Below are 16,806 nucleotides of genomic sequence, written 5' to 3'. Positions count from 1 at the left end.
AAGAAGAAGAAGAAGAAGAAGAAGAACGAAAATTTGCACCAGGTGGATTGCAAAGGCCGGAGCGGTCGACGGATATTGTGGCGGTGGGTTGAGGAATGGTTTGGTTCGGATCGTCCCATTGTTCGACGAAAGAATTGCGTGGGATTTCAGAAGAGGAGGAAAGAGGGCATTTGCGAAGCAAAGAAGAGGAGAAGGAGAAGCGAGGAGCGAACAAGGCGTTGGAAATGGAAGCTCGTCGCAGCACTCGCCTCAGCAGCATTTTGGAATGTAGAGTTGAGAGTTCGTCAATGAAAGTGGGAGACCCGTTTATAGCTTCTGAAGAAGATGGAACTTTGGAGAAGTCAAGATTTATATAATTTAACTATATGGCATGATTATATTGCTGTTGTGGGGATGTAGCTCAGATGGTAGAGTGCTCGCTTAGCACGCAAGAGGTTAGGCGATCGATACCCCGCATCTCCAATTTATATTTTTCGGTGTTAAAGTTCTAATTTCCGCGTCATATGGAGATACGAACCGTCTGTAAACTTTTTTTTTTGGTTAGAAATTTAATGGATTTTTATTTTTACATGTACCTTTTTTTTTTTTAAAAGTTATTTTTTTTTTCTGAAATAACAATATTACATTTTTATACAATTTGAAAAGTGTAGCAAACTCTAGAGTCTAGACATGTTCAAGATTAAGTATATTGTTTTAAAAATATACTATTTACTAATTTTTTTTTTTTTTTTACAGATTACCACAAAAAAAAAAAAAAGGAAATTTCTCATGAGTTGGCGTTGTTGGGCTTCCCGTAAATATGCCTAATTCTAAGGTAGTCGGTGAAGTAGGGTTGGAGTGTATGGCTTAGACCTTAGTTAAGTAATAATAAGTTTGTTTTAGTTCTCAACAAGATTTTAACTTCCAAAGAAAATAATTAAACCTAGAAAAGAAAAGAATATAATGGGCTCATAAGTCATAAAGCATATATATATATGCAGGTCGTTTCCATTTCAGGTTCGACATTTAAATGGATAGTTGAGGAAGAATGGAATCATATATACCCATATATACTCCACTGTTACGAGATTGAACGAAATAATTTGTTTATACTGTGAAAGAACGCAGTTTTACTTTTATATCCATATGAGCTCATTTAGTATTGAGATGTGACTTTATGTGAGAATTTTTTATTATAATAAAAAAGTTAAATGTGACTGTTTCTAAAAATTTTTTACTGTAAGAAAACTCGAATTTTAAACTCGAATTGGTGAAATAAACGGACTTATATAAATCTATAGAAGCCTAGTGGTTCCACAAACATAACATTTGTCTCCTGTTCACATTCTTACGACTCTGGCAGTTGCAGGATCTTCCCGTTTGGTTGGAGGATTCGTTCTCTGATTCGAATCATGGTTCATGGTTCTCTACAATATTTTCTCTCACAAAAAGTACACGTAAATCGAAAATAGTTCTAATCTCATGATTTTAATCTATGAACTAAACAGGTTATGACCGGTACTACTTTTTTCCTAGCTAGGGAGGATGTTCTTTTATCAAATATAAGGTTTAATCGGCAAAGGAAAAAAGTAGCAAGTTTATGAGCTGTCCCTTAATTTTTTTTTTCTTTTTCTAAAGCTAGTTTTGAAGGCAAGTTTGTATATAAATGGATGGAAAACATTACACGTGAGAAGTGCGTCAAATTTTCCTAAAACACAAATATATCAAAGTTAATCACTCTGTTGAATGAATCAATGAATGGATGAAAGATAATGATAAATAAAAGTATATCTTAACAAAGGAGAATGTGGCGGTGGCTTGAGGAGGCGTTTGGTTTTGGGCCGTTAAATCTTTTGACAAAATTCAATGGTTTGACAAAATTAGGAGTGGGAGGAGGAGTAGTTGGAGCAAAAGAGGCACTGGAAATGGAAGCTTGTTGCAGCCCTCGTCTTACTATTCTGGAATGTGAAGTGTTGCGGAACAGTGGAAGACTCAATTCTACTTTTAAAGTCTCATTCAGTTCTCCTATTTGAATTTTCAAGACAATTTAAAGACAATTTAAGATGTGATTTTTTATAAAAATTACCGTTATAAATTAAAATTTAAATTGATAAACTGAATAAATGATGATACACTTTATAAACTTTTGAGGACGCCTTTATACGAAAATATAAAAAAAGAGTTAGAAATTTTTAATGTAAACATTTTTAATTGGTTATTTTATTACTAGGAAGTTACTTCTTTTTATGGCCACTGAAACGTCATGTCCAAGATTATGAATTTTTCACGTCCTTGATGATCACACCATTCCTGGAAGGGGAAGATAAGAAAGTAGCTGAAAATTCTCTTTTTTTTTTTTTTTTTTTTGGCTGAGTAAAGTTGGAAATTATTTTGATTGCCTTGAATTTCGTGGAAAGTTCTGGTTACTCAGCTCAAACAAAAGAGAACGTTTAAGCTACCCTTTTCTTTTCTTTTTTCTTATATGTATATTTTTACAAATAAAAAAAAAAAGGGTAGATTCTCAGTGCGCGTTATTGTCGCACTACGCGTAATATGCATAATTCTAAGGCAGTCGGTGAAGGAGGGTTGGAGAGTGTAATCTGGCTGGTTACAGTGCAGCTTTGTTCATTTTAAGTAATAACTTCTTTTTTTGATCACATTCGCAGAACTGCTAATAGTACCGCACCAGATAACTTATGTGGATCATAAGGACTTCTTTAGTCGAGGCTTAATAATAATAATAATAATAATAAATTTATAAATTGTCTCTTTTTTTCTCTCTGTGTTTGTTATGAGGATTCAAATTATAGTTTGTAGTTCGTTACAGTATTTTTTCTCACAAAAAACACATGTAAATTGAAAATGATTCTGAATAACGATTATGAATAATCAAGTCATTTGTTTTATAGATAGTCTTAGAACTGAAAATATGTTACATGAACTTATTGCCTCTTTCAAAATTTAGTTTTCAATAGTCAAGTATTTATTTTCTCCTTACTAAAACATAGCTAAGAGTATTAATTGAACCGTTTTTCTTCCCCGCGGATGAAATATTCAAAGAAGACGCAAGGCCAAGCACAATTGGCAATTACTATGCCGAAGGTTATGACAGTTTGGTAGGCAAGATTGCTTTTAAATTGATGCACTTTATGTGTGAAAAAGTTTTTTTTTTTTTTTTTCTCACTCCTTCACGGAGGTTAAGAATTTTCTTTAATTTTTTATTTGCATTTTATACTTTGTCCAATTCAATTCTTTAAAATTCCTATAATAATAGTTTCTGTCTCTATGTTGTTTAGAAAAAAATGATAATTAGAATTACATCGCTTTTAGCTTTATGATGCACTGCTCCACTGTCAATAGAATATTAATACTGATTTCATTCAAATATATAGTTCATTAAGCTATGATATTGTACTCTATTGAACGTACGGCAAGTTCAGATTGGCGAAATTCAATAAAATAATCAATAAACGACAAATAAAAACAACTTTTCTTGTGAGCACTACTAAAGACAACTTGTGAATTATATATTTTTACATAGATATAGTGCCACACCCCTCTCATAAAATACTACTATTCTTCTAAGAACTAGACTTTCTCCAGAGCAGAAGCAGTACACTTATCATGATCATTGTATTTCTGATCAGGACAAGAAGAGCAAGAATTAGTGCTGATTTTCTCACCGGTACTATAATTCGAAACATTCGGGCCATTTTTCTTGTCGTCGTAGATGAAATACACGAAGAAGATGCAAGCACTGCCGGCAATCACCACGCCGAACGTTACGACAGTCATAGTAAGGCTACCAAGCGTGCAAAACTGATATGCAAAGACGAACAGGATGGCGCTCGACAAGCCCCATGCGGTGATCTTCAGCAACAATTTCTTCGTTGATTCCTCGTTCTGAGGCAACCGGTTTAAGGCTCTGAAACATATCTGCAACACGAAGTATCCTATGAAGACGAATGCGATGGAAGCGACCATGGCGATGTCGTTGTTAGCGTACGCGCGGTAGCTTGTGCTGATGCTGCTGATCGTGAGGTTGACATGAGCAAAGATTGGAGCAAATGTTATAATTTCCTTACCGAAGTTGGGTTTTTTGACGTTGCAGCTAGTGATGCTATTATTCGGGACTGACGTCGTTTTGTTCTGGCAACTCTTTGGCAACATTTTTTTTTTGCAAGCGCGAGAGTGTTGCTTTCGATTTTTGAATTGGTGTCGCTCGGAGTAGAGTGGCAGTAACGGCGGATATGGCCTGAGAATTGGGTGATTTGACTTTTATATAGAAGATCATCAATGCACGAAGATGTCTAGAAGGTGCGTTTTCATGTATTTCTATGATTCTAGATGGAAGATGCCTAGAAGTTGCTACATTAAAAATTTTTGCTTTTAGTTTTTGCTAATGAAACGTCATGATCAGTCATGACCAAGAATACGTTATGAAATTTTCAGGAAGAAAAGAGTTGGAAATTCTTTTGATTGGGCCACGAAGTTACGAGGAAGGTGCTCGTTACTCGGTTTTGACCAGAATATAACGTCTAAATTATACTTTTTCTTTCAAAAAAACATTATTTATGAAAAAAGAACCATATCAATAGGAGACAGTTTTTAAGGGGAAAAAAAAATTCCGGGAACCAGGGAATTCAAATTCGAGACCTTAAAATTGAAGACATGAGAGTGGATTTACAGTTAGATTATGTGTACAAATTATAGGACCGAGATTTTAAATTTTTAACCTTCAAATAAGAATATAATCGTTTCACATATATTAAAACAAAAGTATTATCATTTAACATAACTTTAAAAGAAATATAATAGTTAGAAATTGTGTTATACCAGTATTTTTTTTTTCAACATATAAAAGAATTGATAGTCAACTCTGTAGCAAATTGCAAAACCAACCTTTTACAAAGAAAAAAAAAAATCTTTGGTAGGGTTAGGAGAAAAAAAGGTTTAGCAGTAAGCATAATTCTAAATCATTAAATTTTTATAAAGTTTAATTAAATCATAATACTTTTCTTAAACTGCTACCGATAGAAATAGAGGTTTGTTGTCGATTGGCTTGACTCCAGGATTCATTAAGAACTCCTTTAAAGCGATCTCGCACTTTTCATCCACTAGAAGGTCTTCTTGCCCTTAAGGAGAGTGATGAAGCAAGGGAAGCTGCTCGTCCAATTAGCTTTTGAATTACGTACGCTTTTGCACCTTAGAGAAGGCATACCAAGAATGCCCAAATCTAGTCAGGGCTGGCCTCGATTCCCGCTTGGTGACTAAGGTTGTGTTGATAGGAATGGTTCAAATCAGGGTGGTTTTTAGTTTTAGAATTAGAACTATGATTTATGATTTGAATTTAGAGTCTAAATCATAATTCTGGAACCGAAATTAACACTAGAGGTTTGAATCATTTAAAATTAAAGGGGAATGTAGTTTTATTTTTTAGGGTGGTTCTAATTTAAAACATCACATCATAATTCAAACCTTCAATCAGAACTATCTAAACCAAACATTGATTTTCAAGAACCATTTTTTATTTTTGCAAACAAATAAAAATTTAAACTAGAATCATAGAGCGCGTTTGGAACTCGTTCTAAAATGATTTTTTTTTATATGAAAATGAAAACGTTTTCAATCTCAGACATAAATTCTTTTTGAAAATGCGTATGGTAGCTTTATCAAGAGATTGTTTTCAGTGTAAAAAAACCATTAATGTCTCTCTTTCTCTTCTCTGCTCGAGAGAGGAGAAATGAAACAAAAAATGAAAAACGATTAAAAGTCATTTTTCATTTCTCTCTCTCATTTTACACTAAATTAAAAATTTATTTTTATTTTTATTTTTTATTTTTATTGCGCCAAACGTTGTTTTAAAAATATTTTTATTTTTTTAAAAAAAATATAAAAAATAAAAATAAGATTAATTCTAAACACAGTCATAATTTTAATTCTAGAATTTTCAACGCAACCTAAATAGCCGAAGATATATCCACGAAAGTGACGCTAAAGAAGCACGCGATCAGGTCAACTTATACCAGTACCTCCCACGACCACTGTGAGCATTCTTCGCGAGTGTTACGAGTTTGCTCTGTGTCTTTTTTTTTTCTTTTTCTTTTTTAAATAGCTTTCATTTTGCTAATTGTTTAATGACTTGAGTGTCAGAGCTTTCTAACTACTTAATGCAGGTTTTCTTCAAGGAAGACACTTAATTAGGTGAACAATTATTATGATAATTAAAAGAAATAAATAACTTAATTTAGTGGATATGATTTCTTTATGTTTGTAGTTATTTAATAATTTTTGTTCGGTTTGATCACTATAAATTGTCATTTAAAAGTATTAGTAATTTTATACATACAATTCTAGATAATTTTCTCACAAATACTACAGTAAATGTTTTTTAAATCAAGATCTAGCATTATAGATGGTTTTTGTAATTCCCCTTTCCTAATTTTCTCATCCTTTTTTCCCATCTTCATTTACACCATCACTTTTGCTACTGTAATTTTAGCAAATAGTATGTTATCATATTTTTAAGACGATTGAAGTAAATAGTCATAAATAAACACAATATTTTCACCAATATTTACTAATAAATACTCTATTTATATCAGTAAAAAAAATAATCACTAGTAAATATGATATTTACTTCAATCTTTTAAAAATATGCTTGCTTAATTAAAAACCTTTATTTGTAGCTTTAAAAAAAAAAAAAAAAACTTTATTTGCCTCTTGAGTCCCTTGCCTCTTTTACCCTTTATGTTGGAGACTGGAGTAATGGAGTTTAAGAGCCCAATATGATTCAGCCCATTATAGCCTTGACATGCCAGGCCTGGCAGGCCCTAACGAGCCCAACTCAAGCTCAACCGCTCTAGCATTGTCCCGGACTCCAGTTCAGAGTCCAGAGAAGTCCGACAGACAATCTCACAAGAGACAAGACAAAGTCCAAACAATGGCGTACGGCGGTGCGGCGGTGGGCGCGCCACCAATGGGCGGTTCTTCATCATCAGCGTCGACGGTCCGGCAAGTGAAGTTGGAGCGAGAGAGCGAGCTCCGAATCGAAGTCGCAAACGACTCTCCTCTCCGCCTCCGCGTCCTCAACGGCACCGCTGAAATCTTTGGCACCGAGCTCCCTCCCCAAATCTGGCTCTCGTTCCCTCCCAGGCTCAAATTCGCCGTACGCTCTCCTTTCTCTTTCACTCCTTACCTTTTCGTTTTTCTTCTAAGACATAACTCTTTCTTTTTCTTTTCCGAGAAAAGGTTTTCACTTGGTATGGAGCCACCATTGAACTGGACGGCTCCACCGAAACCGACTACACTGCAGATGAGGTAATTTTGCTTTTAATTCTTCTCTCTCTATCAATGAATGATTGAGGATAGTTGTAATTGCAAGTAGTCTTTTTTTTTTTTTTTTTTTCAGACGCCTATGATCAGCTACGTTAATGTGCACGCCATTCTCGATGGTCGAAGAAACCGTGCTAAAGCTTCATCTTCTGACGCTTCCAATGCGTCTCAGGTACTTCTATGTTTGTAATTATGTGATGTTTTAAGCAAAGAGAACTTTTGATATCCCAAATTAGTGATTGAATCTAGGATTAAGTTTTCTCTGATATAACAAAGCAATGGACTTTTGATTTCAATCTGTGGTAATCTGTGTTTAGGCTCCTAGGGTGATTGTTGTGGGACCTACAGATTCTGGGAAGAGTACTTTGTCAAGAATGCTTCTTAGCTGGGCAGCTAAACAGGGTTGGAAACCGACTTTTGTAGACTTGGATATTGGGCAAGGGTCAATAACAATCCCTGGTTGCATTGCTGCTACTCCCATTGAAATGCCTATTGATCCAGTAGAAGGAATTCCTCTTGATATGCCTCTGGTTTACTTCTATGGACACACGAATCCTAGGTGGCTAATCTCGTTCTGTCGTTTTTCCATTCATTCTCTGTATTTATGAGTTGATTGAAGAAATTTGTAATTTACTCTGGTGTAGTGAGATATCTTAAAAATCAGTTTCTTTATCAGTAACAATGTAGAACTATACAAGGTTCTTGTGAAGGAGCTTTCTCAAATGCTAGAGAGACAATTTGCTGGTAATGCCGAATCTCGAGCTGCAGGCATGGTGATAAATACCATGGGGTGGATAGAAGGTGTAGGCTACGAGGTACTTACGTTTCAAAACTTCTTATATTTTAAATTTTTTGGACCTGTTTGCTTAATGATATTTTTCTGTTGCTTCTATCTGCAGCTGCTGCTTCATGCGATTGACACATTCAATGTTAATGTTGTATTGGTTCTGGGTCAGGTAGATGCCTTTAGGATATATATATGTATATATATAATTATATATATATATATATATTTCCTCCTGTATCCGGTTCTGTTTTCTTGCGAAATAGTTTATTTTGTGAACATTCTGATGAACTTGAGAAAAAGTTTGAGATTTGCTTAAGTAAGATGTATTTACATATCCCAAATTTAAAAGTATATGAGAAAAGAAGTTCATGACCATTTCCATTTCTTTTTATTGGGATCATTTACTATTTTATATGCTCTTGATGCCAATACTTGGTTAACAGTTTGTTTGGAATTCATGCAGGTTAAATTGTTAATCTGTTAACTGTTTATGGTGTTCTTATTGTTCCCAATTTAGTCCCAAGTACTATATGCTCGTGAACCATCTAGGATTTAGAGATATGGATTATTTAATTAGGCTTCAGTGAAAATTACAGATTTTCTTCTAACTTCCATTTCAGGAAAAGCTTTGCAGCATGCTCCGAGATGTCCTAAAGAACAAGCCCATTGTGGATGTTGTGAAACTGCAAAGGTCAGGTGGTGTTGTATCTAGGAATGCCAAATTCCGTCAGAAGGCCAGGAGTTACAGGATAAGGGTAAGTGTTTGAGAAATTGGGAATTTCCTATTTTTGTTCAAATGTTATCTAGACTGGTTAATATCATCTTGTAGTATGTGTTACTGAAAATAGGTTTCTTTTAGTTCCCTCGCCGTGTGTTTGTGAGTGAGCGCGTAGTTATATTTCTATTATTTATATCAAAGAGATTATGCATACTCTTATTGTTAGTAATTCAGAATTGGGATCCAAGCCTTTACACTGTCATGTATTTACCCCTTTGTATCAAGTTCCTTATCCAAAATCATCCAGCCTCGTTGTATGAACTTTTTTGTTTCTTTTTGGCCAAATTGCTTCTCAGAATAGGGGGTTTGTTACGTTGTTAAACTGGTATTCATGTTAGACATTGGTCGTATATCCGGTTTTAGCTGGAGTTGGGATTATTAGTATATTTTCTTCTCACCCTAGTTTCTATTAGGAAATATTCTGGCTGCTTATAGCTTATGAAACCAGAAGAAGAAGTTGATAAAGACATACATGTATAACAATCTTTGAATTCCTTTTGACAAGGATTGATCTGCTCTTTCTCCAGGAATACTTTTATGGTCTTGCAAATGATCTCTCCCCGCATTCTAACATTGCAAATTTTAGTGATTTATCAATCTATCGAATTGGTGGCGGGCCACAGGCACCACGCTCAGCTCTGCCAATTGGTGCAGAGCCTGCGGCTGATCCAACAAGATTAGTCCCTGTGAATATCAACCAGGACTTGCTCCATTTGGTTCTTGCTGTTTCATTTGCCAAAGAACCAGAGGAAATTATTTCAAGGTAATTATTGTTGCTTTATGGATCTGCAAATACTTTGTAACCTAACCTACTGGTTAAGAGGTTAGAAACATGGTGGTTTGAACTTTTGTGGTTTGAAATGGAAAGTTTGAAATATGTGGTTTGAACTTTTAGTTCAAAACTTGAAAACAAGGGGGTTTTAAACTCAGAATTCTCATGGTTTTTTTGGTTTAAAACATCTAATCATTATTTGAACCAAGCCTCAAAAGTATTATGAAACTCTGGTTCAAAACACTTGAACCTATTTACCAAGCGACACTAGAAGATTTTGCAAACTAAAATTATGGTTTTAGTTGAAGTCCACATATCATGTTGGAGGATGTCCTTCTCCCCGCTACATGTGTTACCGTAGGAGGATTGTAATAAGTTCCGGTGTCCCTGCCCATCTCCATGTCTGTAATAAGAATATAATCTTGATAAAATGGTGTTGACTACAATGAGTAAATAGGAGGCTTTTTCAGAACAAAATCCATTGACTGGTTTAGAAATCTGTTTAGTAGGAGGCATTTTCAGAACAAAATCCTCTGTATCTTTCACTCCTCCATGTTACTGATCACTTGGTTCTTTTGTGCAGTAATGTTGCCGGGTTTATTTACATCACGGATATTGACATTCAGAGGTTTGAACTTCGAGCTTTACGGACTTAATATAATCATTTTCTGTTGAATCCTCGGTTTGCTTGACTTATCAATATCTGATAATACAGGAAGAAAATCACGTATCTTGCACCTTCTGCGGGTGAACTTCCAAGCAAATATCTGATTGTGGGAACCTTGACATGGCTCGAAACATGAAGTATCTAGGACGCAAAATTTGTGACTTGCCGTTTATAATCAAAGCTGATAAGGATTCTATGGTCTATTGTTGTAAATTACTTCTGCTGATTTGCGCTGGGAGTGCGAAAGATCAAATGCCTTTGACACCACAATTTTTGGTTTAACTCTGAATTCTCGTCTAGTTTAGTGAGGTAGCTATAGTTTCTATAAATTTCTGTATAGCAACTCTGGACTCTTGTTGTCCTGCAATCTAGAGGAAAAAATTTCTTTCCAAAGTAACTTGTAGGCGTCGAAGATACTATTTTAAAGTGAAATTTATGTCGAGTCATTGTCTGGTGGAATTTGTTTGAGCAAATATCTTGTCGTTTTGGAACGAAGTAATATATAATCAAGCACGTCGTTTTCTTATTGAAACTGGATACTTTGGTTTCCAAAGCTGACTACAAGAAGGAGCAGTTTTCCAATTCCTTGTTGGCTGGCCCTGCCGGCTGGAAATCTTGCTGAAAGAAACGAAGTTAAAGAATTTTCTTTCTTTATTTATTTCTTTAAGTGGTGGACATATTATGTTTGATCTTTTTTTAGAATTACATTTCAAATACACAGTCTACTATTTGAGACTGTGAGAGAATAGAGATAGATGGAACGTGTCAGTTTTTTCAAAGAGAGAACATCTGGACTCCAACACTGCAAATATACTATATTCATATTGATAATAGGAATTCTATATTCTTTTTATTTATTTATTTATTTTTGAAAGAAAAATAATTTTATATTCTCGTGATATAGATGTGAGATTCCGCGTAAATTTAATTATGTGCTCCCCTGATGAATACATGAATTTACATAATAGGATATCTTATTACACAATAGCAAACAAGTGCACATGCCTCCTGCTGAGGTTGCTGCTGACTTCTTGTTTGTACGCAGGCCAGTTATACATCTACATATAAAATACAATAAGATATTAATTGCTTTTGCAGATTAAGATTAGAGTTGATAAACAAAACCATGTACATGTATTGATGATCACCCTTTTCAAATTCTTCTGCCAAAGATTCTTTACATGATTGCCAAAGTAAAGAGAACCTCTTTTTTTTTCATAATTAAGAAATGCTTTTGCTTAGCAATAATTGACATTGTTAAATTAATGGGTTTTTGACAGAAATTCCGTATATTATAATTATTAGTAATACAGCATGTTTTTTTTTTTGTTTTGCTTTTTTTTTAATTTATTCATTGTATAACATAACATGCTGATACGTTCCATATTATCAATAGACAAAATTCATATATACATAAATATGTTAACTTTTGTTTATATAAATATAACATGTCGAAATTTTCTACATCATCAACAGACAAAATTGTATATACAGAAACATGTTAATTTTTTTTTCTTCCCTTTGATAATAAATTTATTATATACAGAAACGTGAATAAAACACTCATGTAATAAATTGGAATTTGGATGGGCCATAAAAGTATTGATCATTTGATCATAAGCAAGTGATGTGATGTTTGGGAATATGCTAAGGCTGCTACTGTCATATGACGAGAGGGTCAATGAAAGCCTTTTTCTCTCTCATCATCTCTCTCACTCTCTCTCTCTTGCCCGTCCTGCCCGAGCTCCTCTGTTTCAAACCCCCCGACCTGCCCCCACCACCGATGATGGAAAAAAAAGGGCAAAAACTTTTCCATTTTCTCTTTCTCAAGCTGCCTCTTTTTCCACGCCTTCCTTTCCTCTCTGCTTTGCCTCTTCCGAATCTCTAAACCCTGTTTTGACCAACCGGGCCTGATCAAATCTTTCATCTCTTCACTTTCACAACCTTTCAGGATAATTCTGAGATGTCGTTTCTTTGTTACCCGAGTTTTTTCTAGGCGGTTTCAAATGGGTTTTCAGAAGAGAGATTTGTGTTTGCTTTGATGCTATTTTAAGTTTGATTCTGAGTTGAAAAGATGGGATTAAGAGGGTCTGATTCTACAAAGTTGGAGGCTTGGAAGGAGATGAAGAAGAAGATGAAGAAGAACAAGGATGTTGGGTCAGTGGACGAAACTGGGTGTTGGGTTAAGTTCAGTTTCAGGAGTTGCATGCCTTCCAGATCAAAAGTTGATAGCTTCATAAGTGGAACTAGTGCTTCTTATGGTAAGTCATCAGTCAATTCCTTTTATGTCGTTTTCTCGATTTTTGTTTTTTTCAATACTGTCTTTTCCTTTTTGTTTTGTTTTTGTAAGTTTTTGGTAGCTAACTCTAATGAATGGGGAATGGCAAAATGGTGTCTGGCGTCTTTGTGAACGTTTTGGCGGTCTAAAAGATTATTGAGCCTTTAGGGAAAATTATTTTTCCTTTATTGTTCATTCTAATACGGAAAGTTCTTTTGTTACAAGCGCTATAGAGAATTAGTTAACTAAAGGCTAGAGCTGTAAGGCTTTTGTGAGATTACAGTTTGACCATGTAGTTTGCGTGAGATAATGAGAGAATTTTATGGATTTTAGCTACTTTTTGAAGAATTAACCAAAGGTTATATCCGAGGGAGCCTTATTGCTTATTCTATGACACACTTAATATTGTACTTTTTGATAGCAATATCTGCAGGGTGGTACCATCACTTAAATTTGTAAGTACGTTATGTAAGGTGGGTTTTTTTTTTGGGTAAATGGTTGAATCTATTTGTTATTCTAGTACTTACAAATAAATTTCATGGTCAGGACTTGCAGAAGTGGCTCCAGTTTGAAATCATGTAGCATTTATTATGGACGTCCATAAAGTGGAAAGCTATGTTATGTCTTTTCACTGAAAATTTGTATGTATGTTTAATTTAATCTTCTTTTTTTTTTTTTTTTCTGGTAGTTAAATCTACTAATGAGAACAATAGAGACCAACAAGTTGCTCCAGTGGGGTCATCAACAACCACCAGTAATGTTGAGAGTACTCTAACCACGCCTGATTACAGCGAGGAACTGAAGGCCGCTTCTCAGCTCCGAAAATTCACATTTAATGATCTTAAGTTAGCAACTAGGAATTTCAGACCTGAGAGTCTTCTTGGTGAGGGTGGGTTTGGTTGTGTTTTCAAAGGTTGGATTGAAGAGAATGGAACTGCTCCTGTAAAACCTGGTACGGGACTTACCGTAGCGGTGAAAACTCTCAACCATGATGGGCTTCAGGGTCATAAAGAATGGCTTGTACGGATTCTATTCATATTTTTTTCCCCGCGTTTTACTTTTTGTATATGTATCATGTTTACTCTTTCTTTCATCCGTATCGTGATGTCTGTGTCATGTCTTGCAGGCTGAAATTAATTTTCTCGGTGATCTTGTTCATCCTAATTTGGTTAAACTGATTGGTTTTTGCATTGAAGAGGATCACAGATTACTAGTTTATGAGTTCTTGCCTCGAGGAAGCTTGGAGAACCACCTTTTCAGAAGTATTTAACTGAACGTTTCAGCGTCTTTTATTTAACTGCATCATATTGACATTCTTTTAATTGAATAATAAAAAGTTTGACATTTTAATAGCAAATTGGCTGTTTGATGCTATGAAGCTTGTAAGGTTAAAATATTACAAAGATAGAACATTCATTTGTAGACATTAAAAGCTTTTCAACGTGACTTAATAAAAGGTATAACAGGAATAATGGTGTTATTAATAGCTAGTGATAGACATGGTCATTATAGTATACCATCCTTTCTAAAACTCAAAACCGCTTAAATCCACGGTTCTACAAATCAAAACTGCTGAATTGCTTGCACAGCTCTATGCCTTAGTGGCAAAATCCACCATTTCAGTATTAGTTTATCCAGTCAGTCCTGTATATGGTCGCAAACCCGTTAAATGTCCAGGAAAATATTTAAATCTTGGATATACTGACACATTTGCTGGCATTTGGAAATTTATTGGTACTATGCCGTTGATCTTTAATATTTTCTGGTTGTGACCATGTTATCTGTAGAAGGGTCAGTGCCACTTCCTTGGTCTATCAGGATGAAAATTGCAGTTGGTGCTGCAAAGGGCCTTGCTTTTCTGCACGAAGAAGTTCAAAGGCCGGTAATTTATCGCGATTTTAAAACATCGAATATCTTATTAGACGCGGTAAGTGACTGTTATGATTTAGACATAACTCCCTTTTCCTCTGTTTATCTCCTAATCTGAAAACTGAAATAATTTGTAGGATTACAACGCCAAACTTTCGGACTTTGGACTAGCTAAGGATGGTCCGGAGGGAGATAAGACACATGTCTCAACACGAGTTCTGGGAACCTATGGTTATGCAGCACCAGAGTATGTGATGACTGGTGAGTTTTGCTGCTATTTTTTCCTACTGCAACAACCAGCTGGCGGTGATAAAATTTTTCAATTGATTTTTCTTGGAATTTTTCATCTTTGTTCTGTCAAGAAATGAGAATGACTGAATGCCGTATTCATATTGTTAAATGTTTCTCTTTGGAACGAATTCATACTTTCACAAAACTTCTTTAGGCAGAAGAATTCGAAAATGGACTTCTGCCATCAATATGAAGACTTGCTAATTGAGTTGCTTCAATTATTTTAAGGATCTTCAGTTATAGAAACTCCTGTAGATCCATGAATGCACCTTTAGTTTTGACTTGGTTTTGCTTAAAAACTAACAAGTTTCTCGGTTCAGGACATTTGACATCAAAAAACGATGTGTATAGTTTTGGAGTAGTTTTGCTAGAAATGCTTACTGGCCGAAGGTCCGTGGATAAAAATAGACCAAATGGCGAGCAAAACCTTGTGCAATGGGCAAGACCGCTTCTTGGAGACAAGAGAAGGTTTTACCGGTTAATGGACCCTCGTTTGGAAGGTCATTTTTCGATCAAGGGTGCACAAAAAGCTCTTCAGATTGCTGCTCACTGCCTTAGCCGTGACCCAAAAGCAAGACCCTTGGCGAGTGAAGTTGTTGAGGCCCTAAAACCTCTGCCAAAACTGAAGGACATGGCCAGCTCTTCCTATTATTTCCAATCTGTGCAAGCAGCTGCTCGCTCCAAGTCCATGCCAAATGCCAGGAATGGCATTAGAACACAGCCAACATTTGCACCAAGGAAAGGAACACCGGCGAGGACCTTGTCGAGCCAAAATCGCGCCCAAGCTTCTCCCCGTCACTACCCTGGCCAGTCACCAAACGTCAGGCCAGCAAATAAGAATGATGGCAACCATTTTTCTGCATCTCCATCGTCTTAATTTACTGTCCTTTTGGATTAGCTTCATCACATTGCACGCCCACAGCTCATACGATGATTTCAATCCATCAGTTCTCCGCAAATTTGTGTTTTTGGCTGTGCATCATCCCACCCATTCACTGGCTAGTAAATTGGCGAAACGAGCCTCAGCAGCCGGTGAGTGATGTGGCACGTTGCAGTTGGTCGTTTATCGGTACCGAAAATATCAAGAGTTGTTGTACACAGACAGATTTGGTAATGTTTACTTTTCACTAGTAAGGACTATGATGATGTAGCTGGACATTGAAGTTTCAAGCCAGTTTGTGTAACATAGTATTTTCTGCTAAATGCCAATATAATCGTATAGTATTGCTGCTTTTTACCTCAATTCCACCTAAATTTTACTATCTTCTATCTACATTGTGAAGTTAGCTTTGTATGACAATCACCAATTATTACTCTTTATTTTTTTTTTCTTTTTTTCTTTTTGGGCTGAGAATAGCACGCTTCCACTTTCACAACTTTGTTTTTAACCCAAAAGACATTACTGAATTTAAGATCACTGATACCAAAATGAGATGAAATGGGAAGGAAAAAAAAAGGTAAATGAATGATTAAAGTGATGACATAAAGAAAAGGAGAAAGAACAGAAACTGTTTTGCATTTCTGTGTAAAGTGAAGGGTGATCAAAAAGCTACTGGTTAGCAAATATTCAGACATTGCAGCTGGTCCCTGCCAGTGCTATGTAAAAAACAGACAGCCTTTTTTTCTGGCTGGAAAAAAAAAAAGATTGGTTGAACTTTTTCAACCCCCGGCTCCCAAAGAAAAAGCAAGATATTCATTTTTGAACAGACAGATTGGTTGAACTTTCTAATGCCACTTTCGTCAGTATTCATTTTTTTATTAAAAAAAATGTGTATTAATAAATAATAATGATAATAATTTTTCGTTTTAAAACTTTGAAACATAACAGAATGTTGACAAGTTAGCACAAACTTTTTCTCCTCTCAAAAAGAAAAAAAAAAAAAAAAAAACACAAACTTTTTAATCAATTGTTGAAAATGAATCAATTGATAATATTCCAAATATAGTACAAATAATAACATTGCATTGAAGAACTTTTGTGCTCAAATGTTATAAATTTTAACACCGACGTATTAATTCAAGCAGTGCATTGTAGATACTCAAGATAAGA

At 35.2% G+C, this 16,806-nt stretch overlaps 2 protein-coding genes across 3 annotated transcripts; both read left to right on the top strand.

Annotated features, from left to right (window-relative positions):
• Positions 1–6,882: 6,882 nt before the first annotated feature.
• Positions 6,883–10,854, top strand: LOC21385122 (protein CLP1 homolog). Its single transcript, XM_010089509.2, has 10 exons — positions 6,883–7,147; positions 7,231–7,299; positions 7,391–7,486; positions 7,632–7,873; positions 7,991–8,129; positions 8,214–8,270; positions 8,722–8,856; positions 9,407–9,642; positions 10,235–10,279; positions 10,367–10,854. The coding sequence occupies exons 1-10, from the start codon at positions 6,923–6,925 to the stop codon at positions 10,452–10,454; spliced, it is 1,332 nt and encodes a 443-aa protein (XP_010087811.2). The 5' UTR covers positions 6,883–6,922; the 3' UTR covers positions 10,455–10,854.
• Positions 10,855–12,057: 1,203 nt separating this feature from the next.
• On the top strand, positions 12,058–15,993 carry LOC21385120 (probable serine/threonine-protein kinase PIX7). 2 transcript variants are annotated; one of them, XM_024167453.1, is made up of 6 exons: positions 12,058–12,579; positions 13,285–13,616; positions 13,723–13,858; positions 14,387–14,523; positions 14,603–14,726; positions 15,077–15,993. In XM_024167453.1, exons 1-6 carry the CDS (start codon positions 12,393–12,395, stop codon positions 15,631–15,633), a joined length of 1,473 nt encoding a protein of 490 aa, XP_024023221.1. In that variant the 5' UTR covers positions 12,058–12,392; the 3' UTR covers positions 15,634–15,993. The 2 variants fall into 2 exon arrangements, with proteins under 2 accessions (XP_024023221.1, XP_024023218.1); XM_024167450.1 differs by having other exon boundaries at positions 12,059–12,579; positions 14,384–14,523.
• Positions 15,994–16,806: the final 813 nt, after the last annotated feature.

Source organism: Morus notabilis, unplaced genomic scaffold (genome assembly GCF_000414095.1).
Source record: "Morus notabilis unplaced genomic scaffold, ASM41409v2 Scaffold6033, whole genome shotgun sequence".
Lineage (NCBI taxonomy): Eukaryota > Viridiplantae > Streptophyta > Magnoliopsida > Rosales > Moraceae > Morus > Morus notabilis.
The sequence above is the reverse complement of the archived record's forward strand: the minus strand, read 5'-3'. Positions and strand labels throughout refer to the sequence as shown.